A 19,747-nucleotide genomic window follows, 5' to 3' on the forward strand; every position below is an offset into this window, starting at 1 on the left:
TTTCCACCAAATTAAAATTCTTTTAAACAGCTTTTCTTCATCATTTTTTCAAAGGCAAGTTCTTGTACTAGATGGGGTAAGAAATCATCAGAAGTACTAGAGCCAAACTTGAACCCAGATATGTTTCTGAGGAAACCTGTTTCTTAACCACCTCATCAGTGGCTCAATGCTGGCTGTCCATTAAAATCACCTGGGGAGTTTGTTAAACTTCCAAACCCAGGCCCCATATCAGAGCAATGAAATCAATCTCAGGTAATGCTACCCAGGCATCAGCAATTTGTTAAGCATCAAAATATTTTTTAAACCCTCCAGGTGACTCCAATGTGTACCCACAGTTAGAAACCAACACACATCTCAGTACCCTCTCAACATCTATATGACTAATAGCTAACTTTTACCATGGTTACAGTATACCTTAAGAAAAACGTGACCCTGTCAACATTATATCTATAGCAAAGTGAAAAAGAGTATATATGGTAGGCCTTTTTATAGAAGGAAGGAGAATTTAATGCAAAATGGAAAGAAAAACCAGAAATAATGAAATTGATCACCTAGGGCAGGGAGGAACCCAGGGTAGAAAAGATGAGGGAGGGAGATGTACATCTCTCTGAATACACACTATTGCTCCTTGACCTTTGGAAGTATGTTACTCTAAAGACAGAGCTAGGGTAGAAAAAGAAATCTAAACTGAACACAAACAAAACCAAATGAAATCAACTCTATTTCAAGTGAATAACATATCCACGCTGAAAGAGAAAGGTCAAATAACTTTTTAACATAATACTGTAAACGCTTAGAGAAAAAAGAGCTACAAACAAATCCTCAACTCCTTTTACTAGGCTGGTTTTTCACAGTGGTATAGTGGTAGTAATTCTGAAACTACTTCAGGTGTTTTGTAGAATTCAACCAATGAGCAAATGGTTGATGTTATTGGTAGCCAGGGTTCTTACTGTGGAAGAAGGCGGTATTAATATGGAATGAGGGAATGCAAACAAAAATTTGTGCAGTTTGATTGGAATTGGAGGTATCGGTATAAACTCATGATTATACACACACACATTTATGTACATGGATGTTCTTTTCCCCCTAGATCTGTCTGCTGAAAGGGCCTAGAAGCAATGAACACACATTGCGCATAGCAACGAGCACACATAGTGCTCGGATCTTGGTTTCTAAATACCGTCCTCTACTAAATGGAACCAGGGTTCCATGAAGGAATGAGTAATTCCAGGTCTGGGGCAGGGAAGTATAAGACAGGCCAGAAAGTAAGAAAATACTTGTTATTTAAAAAAAAAAAGAGAGAGAGACGTGTCAAAATAACACAAAGAGTCAGCATGAAAAGATTGATTCACACTGGACAAATGTGGGATAATTTGAACATGAAAATAACTGAGGACAGTATATTATAACATATATGAAAAAAAATGAATGAGTGGAAGGGAGGGAGGGAGGGAGGGGGGAAAAGGGTAGGCTCTTCCTAGAGTAGAAAGCAAACCGATAAATGTGGAGGGGGTGGAAGAGTTGGGAAAAGCCATTTTGCAACCATTGTAGTAAAGACTGGTGTGGACAAGAATCAGAATGGATGCTATCTGTGAGGTGGGGAAGAATGATGAGGAACAGAAAACTTGCACTGTCTCAGAGTGTCTCCCCAAAACTGTTTATTAATTGCAAGGGAAAAAATAATAACTGTACAATAGAAATATCAAAAAACCATACAATGGAGACAACTTGATCAAAATTAACGTCTCCGGTGAGGTGCAAATGAACCTCATGTGCCTTCAGATGTGATGACCTGAGAGGAAAGAACATAACATACTTCTACAGTATCCTGGCCAGGAAAGCATAATCTGAAGCGAATCTACAGGAAACTTCAGACAAAGCCAATACTGGGACAACTGACAAAACTGGAATGTGGCCTATAGGTGAGAAAAAATTACCATGCCAATGCTACATCTCCTTACTTTTGATAACTGTAGTTTGGTTATGTTAATAAATGCTGTAATATTAAAAAGTAAAGAAGAATAATGCATGCCATCTACTCTCAGATGGCTCAGTAAAAAGAAAAACGTTAAAAAGTATACAAGGCCACGTTCACACACACACATAGAATTAGGAAGCAAATGTGGTAGAATGTAAAAACTGACTGCATCCGTATAAAGGGCATACTAGAGTCCTTTATAATTATTACAACTTCTCAGCAAATTTGAAATTACTTCAAAATAAAGTTAGCAGGAAAAAGAGGACCACATATGTACAAGTTTCCTACAATATTGGGCATTTCTCTCCAAAGAACGGTTACATGCTCAAAGTTAAAGGCCAATTAAATCTGACGAATACCTGTTGACAGATAGTCCTCAGTACATATCTAGCATATTCTCTTAAATTGGCAGTTTCTATGGAAATGCTTTTCCCACAGGATTTTGAATTTTGTGAGGCAGTCCAGATATCATCAGCATTTCCATCACGTCGTAAACCCCTCATGGTGAAGTCGTCATTCTTTAAAGAGCTGACATTGTTACTGCCAATTTTGGCATCTCCTAAATAACAGAATCACAAAAGCAAAATCACAGACGTTCAAAATATTGCCAAATATTTGGGAAATAAATGAGGCAAGCATTCAGGGATTTAAAATGTATGAATGGGATCATCATTGCATAGTCAGTTGTTCAGCAATAGAGAGAAGGGATTGAGAGAGTAAATGCTAGAACCCTGAGAAGTTTCATCAGACATGGGAAAAAAACCAACCAAACAAACAAAACAAAACATGTTCAAGACTCATTCTTTATTTCGTTTACAGAATTAAGTATGCTTTCACCAAACTTGGAAAGGCCATTATGAATCACACTTAATCATCACAGAACATTGATTTCACCAATATTTCAAGCATGAACGGTATTCAAATTCATTTGACTTATAGACAAGGAAAAAATGGGTTACTCACCCTTCTAGATGTCCCTTTTCCATTTCTTCTCTTACAATGACTTATTTTCTATCCATAGGTCAAGAGAAAAGTTTTGCCTTAGCCCACCTTACTAGCAACTTCTTGACAAGAGAGATTTATTTCCCTGGGAATGGAAAAGGGCAATGCATACTAAGGAAGCCCTGGAAAACAGGGCATTCATTGAATAACCCATGTCTTTCACTTTCCTCTCTGTAAACATCCAAATTAGAAAACCTCACCTGATCAACCTCTAATACACTCAATAAAACGAAGCTCAGGAAAGTGTTTTCCTCATTACCAGGTTCTGGGGCCGGGGAGGGGAACTGAGCAGAATGGTTGAATAGCTGGAAATAAGAAATCTTCTCTAGCCATGAAAGACGAGTAATTGTCATATTTTAAAAGTGAGAAATTAATATAATTTGGTGATAAAGATTGCCAAATGACAACAGAGCCTCCAAACTCTTGCCTGTTTACCCACAGGATCATAAGCGTTGAACAGGAAAAATTCCTGGAACCAACAAATGAGTTTAGATGAGGCCCTCACGGCTTCACTGTAAGTGAAACCAAGGCCGGGTCAGTGCAAAAAGCCTTTTAAAACCCACAGGTCAACCAAGAAAAAGTTTTGACTCTGCTAAAAAAAATTTCAGAAAATCAGAATTGCTTAGGGAATATTTGCTTATAAAATCATAAGAGGAGGGGAGGAATAAATAATACATTTCAACTCATCAATATCTTATTACGTATTATACATTTCTCATTCAAATACTCATACAGAAAAGTACCAAGTTCACTCCACTCACAGACGTTTATTTAATTCAACAGAGCTCTTCAGGAGCTGAAACAAAGACCAAATTCTACATGTACCAACATTTAGCATGTTTTTTCCAACCTTAGGTGTATAAACAACTATTTCCGCACCTTGAGGTAAACTACTACAGAAATTAGAAAACAAATTCTATAAAACAACCCTATCTCCCTAACTCGAAATAGATCCTAGTGGATAGGACTTGAGAGAACATTGAGAACGACATGGTGAGGTAGATAAAACTGCAAAAACAAAACAAAGAAACAAACACCTCTGCCAGTCCTAGTCTAGGAGATCCTCATTCAGTTTAGATGTTAGGATGACAGGGAAGGTCTGGAAGGCTGTGCCAGAACCTTCTGTAATGGTAGAGACAATAGAACAAACACAGTGTTCAGGGACTGCGTGGTCCAAGGGTCTGCCGACATTCAACTAGCCTGATCCTGACTTCTCAGACCTGAAGAACCCTCCATGGCTTAGGAAGCTGTAAAATCTATCAAGAACTGGGGCCAATTAAAAAGGTCAAGGAAAGGCAATCAAAGAAAAGTAAACAGGTGATTATGCACTGAGATTAAAATATGGTTATCTGGATAGTTAACGAGGTTGGCAAATTGTACTTGGGATTAGACCAGTCCTACAAATCAAGGGGATAATGTCTAGATGGGACGCGTCTTGGTTTCTGCCATTAAAATGTCTATCACTTATGCATTCACACTTCCAACATTAGTGTACGGAAAACCTACTCTTTAGTTTCTCTCATGGGCGTTAGAGATACCACAGCAAAAATGTGAGTCCCTGACTGCATGGCACGTACATATATTTATTAAATAGAACTGACCAGCCAGCTTTCCTTTCAAACGTAGTCAGAGTAGAGCAATATGACTGAAATGAGCATTTAATGTCGGCTGTACAATATTACAAGCTCAGAGGAGAGGGTGTGGCCTCCCGTGTGGCTCTACCTTTCCCTTTCTACTACAAAACCCACGGGCATTGCAAGAGGAATGTGTGTGTGTGTGTGTGTGTGTGTGTGTGTGTGTGTGTGTGTGTGTGTGTGTGTGTGTGTGTGTGTGTGTGTTGAGGCGAACTTTTAGTAGTTTGTTTTATGAAAACCCTGTTATGCTTCCTCATCATCACCGAATAACACTTCTCAAGCAGGAGTATAAAGGGTCAGGGTATATTCTAAAACATGTTTAAGACTCATCTAAAACAATTCCTATACACTCAGTAAATTTAGTTCCAGTCAAAGGACGCTCCCTTGGAACATTAGAGACAACTTTTGTTTAGTCAAGAACATAAGAGGGTGCCCAAAGTTGAAATTAGGCAGTGTGAATTCAAGACTTCCTAATCTTTCAAATCCTAAATGATTTATAGGATAAAAATGTCTTAAGGTATTGCACTGTAAATGAACAGAAAAGACAATACTACTACTCCTGGAGAATATATATCAATAAAGATATAAGGATGTCTTGGACATTACAAATTAAATGAAAACAAAAGTGTGATATCCAATATTGATTTATCAACAGTATCAATATCATTGCAATTATCACCTCATTCATGAAAAAACTAAGGCAGATGGACATAAACTTGTCTAGGGTCACAGTGGAAGCAGAATAACTAAGATTAAGACCCAGATTTTCTGGTTGTTCTAGTCCTAGAATATAATATGAAATTTAAACCTTTAGATAGATTACCAAATCAACTGTGTCCATCACAAAGTGTGACTTCTGCCAACAAATGAAGTCAAAACAACCCTGTGGGTCTAAGGATCTATAGTACATCAGAATGAAACATCCTGCAGTTAAAATGCCACAAAAAAAGTATTATATTTAAGTTCCCCCAAAATTGTAGATAAGGGACAGACTCCTCCGAGGCCAACTGAACGTGAACTTGGAAAATGCCAACTAATTTTTCCAGGCGAACAAACAAACAAAAATATGTTTCTAATAATATTAATTAGAGTTAAACCTGAATACAAATTATTTTGTCTCAGTTTCTGGTGATTAACCAAGCTGAGTGCCAGGATAGTCTTACCAAGCATCATAATTGCTTTTAAGACAGCAAACACCGCCCCCACTTCAATGCTGTTGTGAGCAGCGGCTAAGAGGTGTCTATCACAGGACGATCTTATTCCGGGGAAAGGTTTGCCTAGGAGGAAAACAACAAACCTTTAATAGTCTCATCACCATCATTAACCATCTTTTGTAGCCATTTACAGTCAGCAGAGCCTTTCATTGTCAGACTGTGGGCACTTAACTGCTATTAGCTAGCTTTAATTGATGCTTCAGGGATTCACTAAGAAACACTGACAGTATTCCTTACTTAACCTTTTCTTTTTAAATATTAAGACAATGGTGTTGCTCTTTAGAGAGATGTATCCAAAAAATCAGGAGGACTTTTATCCACTTCTGCTGTCACACACACACACACACACACACACACACACACACACGCGCGCGCGTGCGCGGAAATGATCTTTAGGAACAGAATGCAGTAACACCCCTAGAATTCTTACCCTATGCCTTTCACCTTAGTAAAAGAATACATGCATCACCATTGCCCTAAGCTGCTACGGTGTGTTTCATTAGCAACACACACAGTATGTTGGAGGATCATGCTGCCCACCAGCTCGGCCTGGCTGAGGAGAAGACGTATTTTTATTGTTTATTAACTCTTGACGTGAGTTTCTCAATACATCCTGATATTACCTCCATGAAAGGTGCTGACAGCCCTCTCAATGGCCATACCCCATGCCTTCATCACCTCAAAGCAAGCCCACCAAAATCAGGAAGGAAACTACAGAATGGACAGCCTACTTGGTCAATTTAAGCATACGCCTTCCAAATGAAAGCGTCATCAGAGAGATTTCAGCTGTCAGCTCACCGGTTGCTTGAGGTAATAGGCAGGCCTGGGGAGCTCGGAAGAGATGAAGTAGGAGTCGGCATGTCATTCTCGCCCCAGGCTCCGCGTCTGCATCTCCACAAGCTAGGAGAGAGGGATTTTAAAAGCAAGTTTTCTGACATATTCAAGAACACGTCTTCCACATTTCTATTGTGCTAAATTTTCTGGAATAATCTAAATAAATGCTCCTTACAGTAAAAAGTAAGACACTGTCTATGCTTTTCAGAGAAACCTGAATCCTTCCTTAAAAACAAGTACTGAAAGTGTCGTTTCCAACCTCTTCCGTTGGGATCCATGTGACTTCGTTTGGAATAACTGTTATAAAGTCTACCATCTCTACCCTGATGCCATATCACTGCCCAATGCAGGTTCCCTTAAATTCTACTTCGTCACTGCCTTTTAATAGTTAGAAACCACTGCACCAAGACAACAATGAAATAACCAGCGCCGTTCTTGCATGCAGCCTTACCTGCGGCTAGGAGAGAGGGAAGAGCGACGTGCTGCACGACGTCCTCCAGGGAGAAACACTGTCGTGCTATCAGAATAGCAATGAAAGTAGCTAATGAATCATGGAATGAAAGGTCACTCACCTTCAAGAAAAACATTGACACGTTTTAATACGTAACACCCTTTTAAGTAACATCTAAGATTAATATCTAAGAGAATGTAGGCAATACGAATAAGATCTCAAATCCCAAATTGAACCGGTAGAGTGAAATGATTTATAATTATTACCCTCTAGGCCTCCTTCTACTTTATAAGACAAAGAATGAGGTCTACCCACACGCCCAATGCTTTAAGAAGATACTAAGCTTTAGCTTGAGTACATGTAACTGAAAAACAAAACCATAAAACAGCAAAATCAAGAAATCCCTAAAAGATGCAGCATAAATAAGCCTTTTTAGCAGAATGCAGTATAATCTAGCGTTGCAGGGTAAGACCATTAGGAAGCAACAGAAAACAAGGAGGTTCCCCTAATTGAAAAACAAGCCTTATTAATGTTTTAGAGTCCCTTTTGGGAATAACCAATAACGATTCTGTAATATAATTAAATCAGTTTTAAAAACAACTTTGAAAATTCTCACCCGACTCCTAAATTTAAAGAAGAAAGAGCGCAGGTGAGTGAGACAGAGAATGAAAGAGGAGAAAGGGGAGGAAAATTAATTCATTCAGGGTGGAAACCTCTACCCTTTACAGATCTCACAAGACTTTGACAGAAAATAATAAGAAAAAGAGCTGTAACAGCAGCCTCCACATTAAGTTGTCCTATACGCCAGTGACTATGGTTAGAGATTTACAGAGATCACCTCATTTAAGGGCACCCCACTGTGAGGTTCATACTATTATTAATTCCAACTTTACAAATGAGGGAACAAGCAGAGGTAAAGTGAAACAAAAAACAACCGAGAGATTAAGGAACTACGTTAAAGATAAAAATGTGGGTCTTTTTCTGTCTGGAAGAGCAGGTCACAGATATGAGTTTTACATCTTAGGTGCCCACAGAATGGAGCAGGATTATCCACCTGGTCTTCAGATACCAGAACTAGGAAATAAACCTTCAACGGGGAGCCAGTTTTTAAAATGTATAAAGTTCTTCTATACATGAGATATACTAATATGCAACACAAATTACTGCAAGAAGTGATGGAAGTGATAGGCAGAAATAAAGAATCCAGATGGATTTTTAAGAAATTCACACACCGTGGATGCAACATGCTCTCTGAGGATATCTGTGATCCATAAAGGATATCTCTTCATAAGCTTCCTGACACTACTACTAAGAAAGACTGGACACGCCTCTGAATCTGAGCCTGGATGTCCTGATCCCACACAACAGAACCTATACTCTCAGATGTTTTTCTTTCATTCTAAGAAAACAAACTGGTGGTCTTCAGAATGTAAACTGCTTTAGTTAAATTATGTCCTATGCCATGAGGAAACCCAAGGCACTTGGTAAAAACTATGAACAAACCACTCTGAGGAGACTATACAGAAGAAATCTCAGCTAACAACAAGGAAACTCTTGGCATCTCCACTCTAGATTAGGCTATTTTATTTTGATGTTTTTCCCTTTATTTATTCTTGGCAACCACATTCTGGTTTATTGCTTTCAGGGAGAGAAAGACAAAATAATTTACAATATTTCAGTTAATAGTTGAGTCAACTAAAAAAAATTACTAGCTAAATATTTAACTGCATAGTTGAGTTTTTAAATGAAAAAGAAAACTTACATCTACAGTGCAAAGTACATCATTAAACCCCCAGACGTGGTTTGAAGAACAACAGAGAGCCTTCAGGACTCCCAGCCATTCTGAACTGAGAACAGTGCAGCAGGCCGTCAGCTCGGAGGAGAAATTGGCTATGTCATTAATCCTAGAAAGAAGAAAAAGAATATAGAAGAAAGTAACAAAAGAGAAATACTCACATACGATAAACTTAATGAACACACAATTTCAGCATCATCAAACATGGCGTTCATTTCTTAGATTCAAGGATATAATAAAAAATCCACTTGTCAAATAACCTAGTAGAACCTGGAGCAGAAGGGAAAGGAAATGTCTCCAAATGGTTTCTATTGGCTTGGCCAAAAAGTTCATTCAGTTAATGAATACACGGTTCAATCAAGTTCTGGGAGAAAACGAAAAATGTATCTTTTATCTTTACTTAAAACCGAACGAACGTTTTGAGCAGGCCAATATTTAACGCTGTTGAGCAACAAACAATAACCAGTATAGATGCCAATTAACATATCTTTAGTTCTGTGAACAAATCTGACCTGTAAATTCACATTTGTAAGGGCATCAAAAAAATTACAAGGTCAGTCTAAATCCAGTGTTTTCAAAATCTGTCTTTTTCATTTGTATTTTTGTTATGCGTTTGAAAACATACCAGATAACTTACAGATTATATCTGGAGCATCTCACACCAGATCAATAAGCCAGGTTAAGAAAATCATGGAATAGAGAAGTAAATGCAGGAATACAATAAGATTTAAAAACAAACAAACAAAAGCCAAATGTCTGCTTAGGCAATTATTAAAGCCCTTAATTTCAAAGGAGCAGCCATGCAACAACTGTGTGGTTAATCGTGAATCCCAGCTCACCTTCCAGCATCCTGATGGCCCATACATACATTCATGAGTGTGTTGCAGACGAAGCTGTAGCGATTGGCCGCATTGTCACTAAGGATCTTGCCCAGCATTGAGTAGTTGATGCTACGGGCTGAGGGATTCTCAATAAAATCCATCATGAAGTCTGGATCCCATCGCAAGTTAGAATTTGCAGGAATCACATTATTATATATGGTTTGCTTTACTTTTGAACAGGCACTACTGAGGTTACAAGAAGAAGAGTTAAAAGACAAAACAAAACTAAAATAACTAGAAAGGTATTTCATTTAAGGACAGATTAAATGGCAGCTGTAATGTATTCCTAGAGAAGGTTCGCATTATGGGTTCTTCCTAATAATCGGCACCGGACACAGTGCTTGGAATATGCTAGTTCAATAGTTACTGAATGGGTGGAAGAACAAAACAAGAATAAGACATCTGGGTACTAATCTTGATTATTTTCTAAGTCTTTTCTACATTTTACATGCTTTAAAAAAGAATCTAAATCTACTATGGCTTCCAACAACTGTCTCTGAACAGTGGTTGGAAAGTGCTATTACTTAAGAATAATAAAAATGGATTGGATTACACATCAGGAACAACTTGGTGTTTTAGTCCTAATCATTCATCCTGTAAAGCGATTCCTCTCGGTACAAAGTATACGGGGGGTTCATGTGCCATGGCTACTCTGGGCACCACGGTACAGCTGAGAAAGAGAGGCTCACTCCCTGCCTTCAAGGAGCTTAAATTCTAGTAGGGGGATATGGGGAATACATACATTCTATGAGAGTACAGAAACTATTACATTGTTCCTAAAACTTTATCACACTGTACTTCTCAGCAGTATCTAGAGTTTTTTAAGAGCCTGGTCTACCACATTCAGAATTACATCTGAAGAAAATGCAGAATATTATAAATTTATAAAGGGAATTAGAAAGCATCCCCTCTAACCCTGCTCTGCAGATGAGGCTGAGGGATGACCTGATTTCAAAGCTCAGATTCCATGTACACTTTGCTATTCTAGCCCAGTTGCTGTGGATAACAAATCCATAAGCCGCAATTCACCTTCTCTATCAAGAGCTCTTTTAAGCAGCAAAGACTCTTTTCCTTTTAGATTAAGTTTTGGCAGCAAATTTATTTGTGATCAAGGCGACACGTGTCTTAGTCTTATGCGCCTACATAAACAGTAGCCAGGAATGAGTTCCTCAAAAATGAAAAGACATATAGATTCTTCACCCTAAGCTGTTAACATTGACAACTGCTTTAAGAAAATGGAGATTGTTCAGTTCGGTGTTTACCAAAAAGTGGCTTTAGACTTCCTCCTTCAGAATCACCCCTGGGGCATCTGTTAAAAATAAAAGACTCCTGGGCCTCACTGCAGGTGTACTGAATCTGTATGCTTAAAAAGCAGTCCCAGGACTTCCCTGGTGGCACAGTGGTTGAGAGTCCGCCTGCCGGTGCAGGGGACATGGGTTCGTGCCCCGGTCCGGGAAGACCCCACATGCCGCGGAGCGGCTGGGCCCGTGAGCCATGGCCGCTGAGCCTGTGCGTCCGGAGCCTGTGCTCCGCAACGGGAGAGGCCACAACAGTGAGAGGTCCGCGTACCGCAAAAAAAAAAAAAAAAAAAAGCAGTCCCAGGTAAAACTAAGTACCAAATATGCGTGGGAGCACTGGGCCAAGAGAGAGGACTGAAGCCACCCACTAAGTGGCAGCAAGTACAATCTTCTACACCCTTTTTCTTCGCCTACAACTTATATAAAAACTTGTCAGGGGTTGCTGAAGGATACAAGTTTGCAATCTGAAGTCACAACCTATTCAAAATGACAGAATTATACAGTCCCCAGTGTTTTTAAGAATCTCCCTTTTCCCTGTCTTAACCCTGCCAGGCTGCATATATTCTCACTTAGCAATAGTTCTTAATTTGTTTCATTTTCCCACTAAAAATGAAACAAAAACAAATTTTGCTCTCTGCCGGTTCCCTCCCTAATACCACGTCCCTGGTTTCCTCTACCACCCAATACTCGGAGTCTTTAAGGAAACAGAGTTCTGCAAATAGCAAAGCAGCATCTCTTGTTATTCAACTTTCCATTTAATTCTAACAATCTCCCCCTGTCTGTCTTTGGAAACCAGAAGAATTCTGCTTTTCTTTCCTAATTTTTATAAAAGTCAGCCTCACTCTTCGATGAGTATAGAGACTTCTCTCAAGTTGATGCCCTCCTACCTCCTCTGGCAGTTCTTCTGAACTCTGCGGTTCATGGAGAAGCCTCGTGTCCCTTCATTTCTAGGCTTCATATTTCACTTATTATACTCTTTCCAGATGAGCTCTAGGTTTTAGTGAAATGTTAGCTGCCATCTAGGTCACTCTCAAATTCTTAGCACTCTCTGTTGCAGGCGTATATGGAGTTTAAAAAACCCCAAACCAAAACCAAACAAACAAAAACTCAGACATTTTCCTTCTGAAACTTGCATGTATAAGAAAAAACTGATAAGAGTAATGAAAGCAACACCACCTTGAGGCCAAAATGACTTATGTTCAAATCCAGGCTTTATCATTTATTAACTTATAATGAGGAACAGCCATTTGTTGATAGGAAAAAATCATTTCTACTTCCTGGGGTTGTTGGGAGGATTAAAGATCTTGATGGAAATAACCCGCCATAGTGCCTGGCACAAAGCAGCAGCTCAGACGTGACTAATCAGAAGCAGACGTGACTAATGCTCTACTTCCTCCAAATATGATTCTTACACAACTTTATAGATGATGTTTCTGATCTAATCATTAAAACTGGTCTATTAGTATACAAACAGAAGTCTCTGCATATCTAGCTTCTGTTTGACCATTTTTCGTAATCCCAAGCTACAAATAATGCCTGACTTGAAGGTTTCCTGAGAGAAATGCAGTTCTCTTCCCTGGCTTAGTCCAGGAAATTTTAGACGGGTAACCCCTTGTGGAGCCCCATGGTGCTGATGCTAAGTAGCCCCTCAGTTCACGGTTGGTCTCCTGAATCTCCACACAGCCAGTGTGCGTTACTTGAATTAACCCATTTAACATGCTTCACCACGCTGCAGGAGCATTAGAGGTCAAATACACCCAACCGTGGCTTCCTTGGGAAATTCACACGGCTGTCGCAAGAACCGAATCTTGTATGAGAAAGCTCTTTGAAAACTGTAAACTGAAACTGAAAGCGCTCTGTAAAGTAATAGAAGAATACGGGGGGGGGGGGGGGGGGGGGAGGCTTCCCTGGTGGCACAGTGGTTGAGAGTCCGCCTGCCGATGCAGGGGACACGGGTTCGTGCCCCGGTCCGGGAGGATCCCGCGTGCCACGGAGCGGCTGGGCCCGTGAGCCATGGCCGCTGAGCCTGCGCGTCCGGAGCCTGTGCTCCGCAACGGGAGAGGCCACGACAGTGAGAGGCCCGCGTACCGCGAAAAAAAAAAAAAAAAAAAAGAATATGGGGTATTATTATTACAACATTTCTGTGGAAAGATGGTTCCTAAGACCCACTCAGACATTCCATAAGGGATTATTTTGAAACCTAATTCATTTCACAAAGAACATACTTTCACATTTTTCCCTATCAATACCATTAAAAATATCATGGTTTTTGATTTAGTATATATCATTCTTTAAGCAGATTTTTTTTTTTTTTTTTTTTGCAGTGCCTACTATGAGCCAGACACTCTTCAAGGTACTGGGATAGAGCAATGAAGAAACTAGAGAAAGTTTCTGCTCTCATGAAGCTTACATTCTAGAAAGGAGCCAGACCATAAATAAATACATAATGTATGAAATGGGGAGGGGCAAAGTGCAAAGGTTCAGAGAATGACGGAGACCGGGGGGAGGGGCTATTTCCAGTGCGGTGGTCAGGGAGCTAGAGCCCCGAACGAACTGTGTGAGGGAGCATCACGAGAGAGGCGACAGCAAGTGCAAAGGCCCCAAGGTGGGAGTGTGCTTAGAGTGTTGGGAGACCAATACGGACGTCCATGTGATTAGAATGGACAGAGAGAAAGTGGTGGAAGACAGGACTGGATCCAGTAGATCCTGAAGGCTAGGTAAGGACTTTGAATTCTATTCTGAGTAGATATGAGAAGCCACTGGAAAACTTCAAGTTATTCTTGTTTCAAAAGGATAACTTCTGAAGACACGTTGAGAATACACTTAAGAGAGTCAAGGGTGCAAGCAGAGAAACGAGTTAGAAGGACACTACGATGGTCCAACCAAGAGAGGAGCACGGTGGTAGTTGCCAAGCAATGAAGAGTGGTCAGATTCTAGATGTACCTGGAAGGCAGAGTTCATAGGATTTACGAACAAGCTGGATGCAAGATACAACGGAGCAAAGGAAACTGTAACTGACTATTCTTTCCTTGCCTGCTTCCAGATTCCAAATTTATTCTGCCAGCTATTACTGCCCCCTTCCCTCCCCCAACTTACAGTTAATCATCTAAATTTCCTCCAACACCATTACGGAAGTACAGACTCTCCAGCACCTGTCTACCTGTCGCGGGTACAAGTGCTAAGGTGCAGAGAATGACAGGGAGTCAGAGATGCTCTGTGAAGTAGGAAGTTCAAGGAGTCAGAGAAGCAAACGCAGGGAGAAAGTAGGTATGCAAACAGTGGGGAGACAATGTTCCAAGAGAGGTAACAGCAACTGCAAAATACAGAACGTTTTCTCTTATATCAAAACTGCAATCAGAGCTAAACATGCATAGTGATTTGGAATAGGAGGTTAGAGCTACAATGAAAGATAATTCAATAGGAATTCTGGCAGATATAATTAGGATTAACTTTCATTATTCAAACGGATGACAATTCGGTACACAAACAGATATAGGCACAATCCTATTCCTATTCTTTTGACTTTCTTCTACCCACCTGAAGAGGTCTCCGAATTTACTTCTGAGGTGGCTACATGACACATAGAGATCGTAGAGGTAGGCTAAGATGCATCTTTCTGGGGAAGAACATTCTGAGGGGTTCACCACATGCTTTACCACACCACACAATCTGAGGAGAAAAATATATGAAGAAATGAGACACTTTGCTAATATACGTGTTAGCGCTTGGATCTTTTAGAGTGAGAATGTGTCCATGTATTACTCAAGTAAGAAAAAAGATACCAGATTGTTAACAGTAATCATTATACCAAGTAAATAACTGCATATAATCAGTTTTCTATTATGATATTGAAACACTAAATATTTTTTTAAAACTTCAGAAATGCCATTAACATTAAGAAATGAAAGAAATTCCTCCGTACAGAAGATATGTAGGGAGGAATCCACCAATAAAGCTGCTGTGACTAGGACACAAAAGTTGTAGGAGAGAATCTCTCATCAGTCAGAAGACTGACAAATTCTGGAAATTTGCAAAGGGCGCCATGTCCACTATGTAAAAGGGCAATTTCTTCATATCAGTAAGTCTGGGAAATCTATTTTCAAGACCGTGAGCTGGTTCTGGCATGAACTTGAAGAATTCATGGTTTGAGGTCACATTCTCCTTGTTTTTCCAAACTAGAAACAAATTTATTTTAGTTTATCTTAATAAGAATTTAAGACCCCTTCTTTTTAGTGACATTCTCCATAAGACTTGTGGTTCAGAAATACCACTATTACTCCAATTCCCCAGATCAGAAAGATGGCCTTTTGGGCCACAATTCATACAGAACAAAAGTTCATACCACACAGAAGTAAACACTAGTGGTCCATCCACCTATCTATGAGTCTGATTCCACTGTCATCCTGCATTCTGTTACAGGGCTCGGTACTACTACAACGGTGTCACAGATGACTCAGATTATTAAAGCTGAAAAGGGCTTTAGAAATCATCTGATTCACCTTCCTCATTTCACAAAGAGGGCTCTGAGCCTCAGAAAGGTGATGTATCTTGCCCACAAGGCAAAGAGCTACTTCACAGCAGATCCAAAAGGAGAACTTAGGTCTCCAGAACCCCAGTCTGGAGCTCTCTCCACTGTTTAGGGGACGGGAGGGAGGCTAGCATGTCAAGGCTGAGAAGGACACTGGAGTCACAAACATCAGAGGTGGGACCTAGGAAACTATGCAAAGAAATAGCCATGTAGCATCCCAAGCCCTGTGAACTGACATCAGCAGAGGCAGGCAACTGATAAAGGCTGTCAATTATAGCAAAACTGTCCCACAGTTAAGGAGAAAAGTAGATGATTCCATCAGTTGTTACCTATATAAACCAAAAAATTCCAGGTATACCCTGAAAAGCAAAGAATTATTTTGTGATTAAAATAAACAAACATTTATTGAAAGTTTGCTAGGCATTTACTGTATCGCAGTAAATACTGAGTGTTTGTTTCCTCAATAATTTTGTCACTTACTCGAGGTAAGAAAAACATTTTACATTGAGATCCAATATGTTTATTCATGTAAGTGCAAAAAAAAAGAAAAAGAAAAAAACCCCAAATAATAGTTTTGGGGAAAATACTTATCCTTACTCTACATGATAAAGAACAAATATAATAAACTAAATATCAAATATGATTTTATGAACATTTAATAGAACACAAATTTAAAATGTCAAAATAAATGATAATGAAATAAATTCCAAAATAACAAACAAACAAAATACTCGTGAAAACCTATTATATTCATTTTGTGACCAACTAGAGATGGTTCCATACACGGTTTTAAAAAGTATGGTATAAATCAAACAGCATGAATGAGCTCCTAGTTAGAAAGACTTTTAGCAACCTGGGAGATTTATTAGCTATCTGATGTTGGGTACATCACTTCACCTACCACTCCATTTAACAGGCCCGAGTTTCCATTTCTTGACTTATAAAATGGTACTAATCATTCAACCCTACAGGGTAGTGGAGGGCTATAAAATAGTTCTATATTTCCTGAGTTCTAAGATGGTCATTTCCTTACATTTAAAAATATCAGGGATGTTTCAGATGTCACTTAGTAATAATCTAAGTGTATATTATCTGTGGCTATGCTCTCATATGAAGAGAAAGCTTACGGTCCACAAAAGCTAAAATATTTACTATCTGGCTCTATACAGAAAAAAGTTTGCTAACTTCTGATCTCAGAGAAGAAAATTGAAGAAAGAACCAAGAATAGGAGAGACAAGGTAGAAGGAAAGATTAGGAAGATATTAACTGAGGCGCCTTCAAGTGATAAGATAATATTTGTTAGGTGAGGAAGCGTGTAAGTAGAGAAGAGGCCCAGAAATAATAAACTTAAATCAAGCTCAACGTTAGCAAAAGTTTAGGGGCATAAATGCTACTTAAGGCTAAAAGCAGAAGTCAAGAATGTATTTCTCTATGGCCCAGCAATCCCACTACTGGGATTATACCCTGAGAAATACCTGAGAAATATACCTATATATACCCTGAGAAAACCATAATTCAAAAAGAGACATGTACCACAATGTTCACTGCAGCTCTATTTACAATAGCCAGGACATGGAAGCAACCTAATCGACAGATGAATGGATAAAGAAGATGTGGCACATATATACAGTGGAATATTACTCAGCCATAAAAAGAAACGAAACTGAGTTATTTGTAGTGAGGTGGATGGACCTAGAGTCTGTCATACAGAGTGAAGTAAGCCAGAAAGAGAAAAACAAATACCGTATGCTAACACATATATATGGAATCTAAAAAAAAAAAAAAAAAAGGTTCTGATGAACCTAGGGGCAGGACAGGAATAAAGATGCAGACATAGAGAATGGACTAGAGGACACAGGGAGGGGGAAGGGTAAGCTGGGACAAAGTGAGAGAGTGGCATGGACATATATACACTACCAAACGTAAAACAGATAGCTAGTGGGAAGCAGCTGCATCACACTGGGAGATCAGCTCGGTGCTGTGTGACCACCTAGAGGGGTGCGATAGGGAGGGTGAGAGGGAGATGCAAGAGGGAGGGGATATGGGGATACATGTATACGTATAGCTGATTCACTTTGTTATACAGCAGAAACTAACTCAACATTGTAAAGCAATTATACTCCAATAAAGATGTTAAAAAAATTTTTTTAATAAAAAAAAAGTAGAATGTATTTCTCCCCCAAGATTACAAAGTAAAAATGTTTCATCTTAGGAACTGCAGTTAAGGAAAAGCACATATAATTAAGAGACAGCCTCTTTTACAAACTGAATGTAACAACAATTGGATTTAATTTGGTTATGGTTATTGATTTACATGTTTATTACAGAAACATCTTTGAGACCATAAAGAATATTATAAAAAATATTCAAATTAAAAAAAAATAAATCTATGTGTGTAGAATTAACGTCGAAGCTCTTCCTCTTCTCCTAAAAAGCTGCTGTTAAATGGATGACACTCCAGAATAGAGTACATGTTGATTACATGCGCTAGATTACCAAAAAAAGGCACTGTGAACCCCATGTTTCTTTTGAGCCCAGGAGGGTTGCCTTTCTTTTAAGTATATAAAGCTCTGGAGAAAGGAGTCTGCAGTGGACAAAAAGGAGCTCAGAACAGGTTTTCTGACAGCTCATTATACTTCTCTGGTCCCAGTAGCCTCAGCCTCATTTAATGGGGGTCATGTAATTACTTCGCCCAACTTCCTTAACAGTAGTAGAGAAAACCTTAGCCTACAATTCACACAAACCGAAAAAAGACTAAGAATCAAAAAAGTCATTTATTCTAGATTAACCCTGGTCAAAAATTTCCTTTAATTTATAAAAGAAATAAAATTGAAAAGGTAAATCTATAAGATGATGTATGTGCAAAGCTTATTTGGCGTTGGATTCTCCAAATAGAAACTGAAATGACATGAGCGAAGAAGCAGTCACTTATTCACCATCCATAATAAGCCAGGATGCTGGGTAGCAGAAATGACAGCAACTAGGGGGAGCGAAGTAGCCACTAGGCAGGCAGGCGGACTTTTCATGCTTTTATCTCCTTTCCGATAAACATTTCCTGGCACAAGCATTCCTTAACTGTGTTATACCTTTCTATGAAACAAACAATACTATTTTAGTCTTAAAACCACTATCATATTTCATCACAGATTACACATTCTAGGGTATACCAACCCTTCAAACACCTGGGCCGTCTGATCGGGATTCAGGATCAGACAACTGTGGTATCGCCTGAGAACGGCCACAATGCAGACACACAGTCCCGTTGTGTAACTTCCTGCCAGGCTGGAGGATTTCAGGAGCAGTTCGGCTTCCACAACACTCAGTTCATTCAGGAGCTACAATGGGAGAAAAGATCGAAGAAAAATGTAGCTGCCAAAACAAATAGGAAAGACGTTTATTTTTACAAACCACGGATATATTGAGTCATTCTAAAACTACTTGATCTCCTTCCTCGTCCTGCCCCAGGAACATGCACATATACAACCACAGTCTCAGCACCCCAATGAATTAACTGGTTTTTATTTTTAATACTTTATCAAATTATAGAGTCTTTCTTCTGTCTGGGCATCACGGTGCATGCAATCGAGAGGTACCCAATACTGAAACAGTTATCAAAATTTTACGGTGGTCCGAAGTTCTGGACTGGATAATTTCAGAGAAGAACATCCCCACCTCTGACGTTTTGTCCACTTGCCCCTCCTTTTCAGTAAATGGAAGTTATTTATCATCATTTTCTTATTATTAACAAAGCTAACACCTCCAACAGAATAAGTAAAAGAAACCAAGTTTTATGTCTACTCACTAGTGACATAACAAATGAACTCAAGTGTGTGTATAAGAAAAATAGTGGAACAAATTAATAATGTTTCATATTTTTTGCTCTTCCCTAAAATATACTCTACTATAAATAGCAAACAAACTTTCACCTTTCCCTAAGCAAAAAACAAAAGACAAACAAGAAATACCCTCAAAGCTCTCACGTTTTAAAGTGACTATTACTATATTTTAGCACAAATTATAATTATTTAGTTGAAAATTATGAACACAGATGCAATTAAAATGCTAGTTGAGTACTGTTGACTCAGAATGTTTCAACTATTCAAAAATGCACTGGGTGGCTCATTTTAAACTG

The 19,747-nt window shown here is 39.1% G+C and overlaps 1 protein-coding gene across 2 annotated transcripts in view; it reads right to left on the minus strand.

Moving 5' to 3' along the window:
* MED12L (mediator complex subunit 12L) overlaps nucleotides 1-19,747 on the minus strand; it is a 326,301-nt gene that overhangs the window by 53,357 nt on the left and 253,197 nt on the right. For both annotated transcript variants that reach the window (XM_082839059.1, XM_082839058.1), the window contains 8 exons: nucleotides 18,787-18,950; nucleotides 14,625-14,756; nucleotides 9,748-9,975; nucleotides 8,876-9,017; nucleotides 7,114-7,234; nucleotides 6,627-6,728; nucleotides 5,778-5,891; nucleotides 2,338-2,537 (listed from right to left, as the gene is read on the minus strand). In XM_082839059.1, coding sequence (XP_082695185.1) covers nucleotides 2,338-2,537; nucleotides 5,778-5,891; nucleotides 6,627-6,728; nucleotides 7,114-7,234; nucleotides 8,876-9,017; nucleotides 9,748-9,975; nucleotides 14,625-14,756; nucleotides 18,787-18,950 — 1,203 coding nt within the window. The remainder of the gene's footprint in view (nucleotides 1-2,337; nucleotides 2,538-5,777; nucleotides 5,892-6,626; nucleotides 6,729-7,113; nucleotides 7,235-8,875; nucleotides 9,018-9,747; nucleotides 9,976-14,624; nucleotides 14,757-18,786; nucleotides 18,951-19,747) is intronic.

Source organism: Leucopleurus acutus (genome assembly GCF_964270905.1).
Source record: "Leucopleurus acutus genome assembly, chromosome: 5".
NCBI lineage: Eukaryota > Metazoa > Chordata > Mammalia > Artiodactyla > Delphinidae > Leucopleurus > Leucopleurus acutus.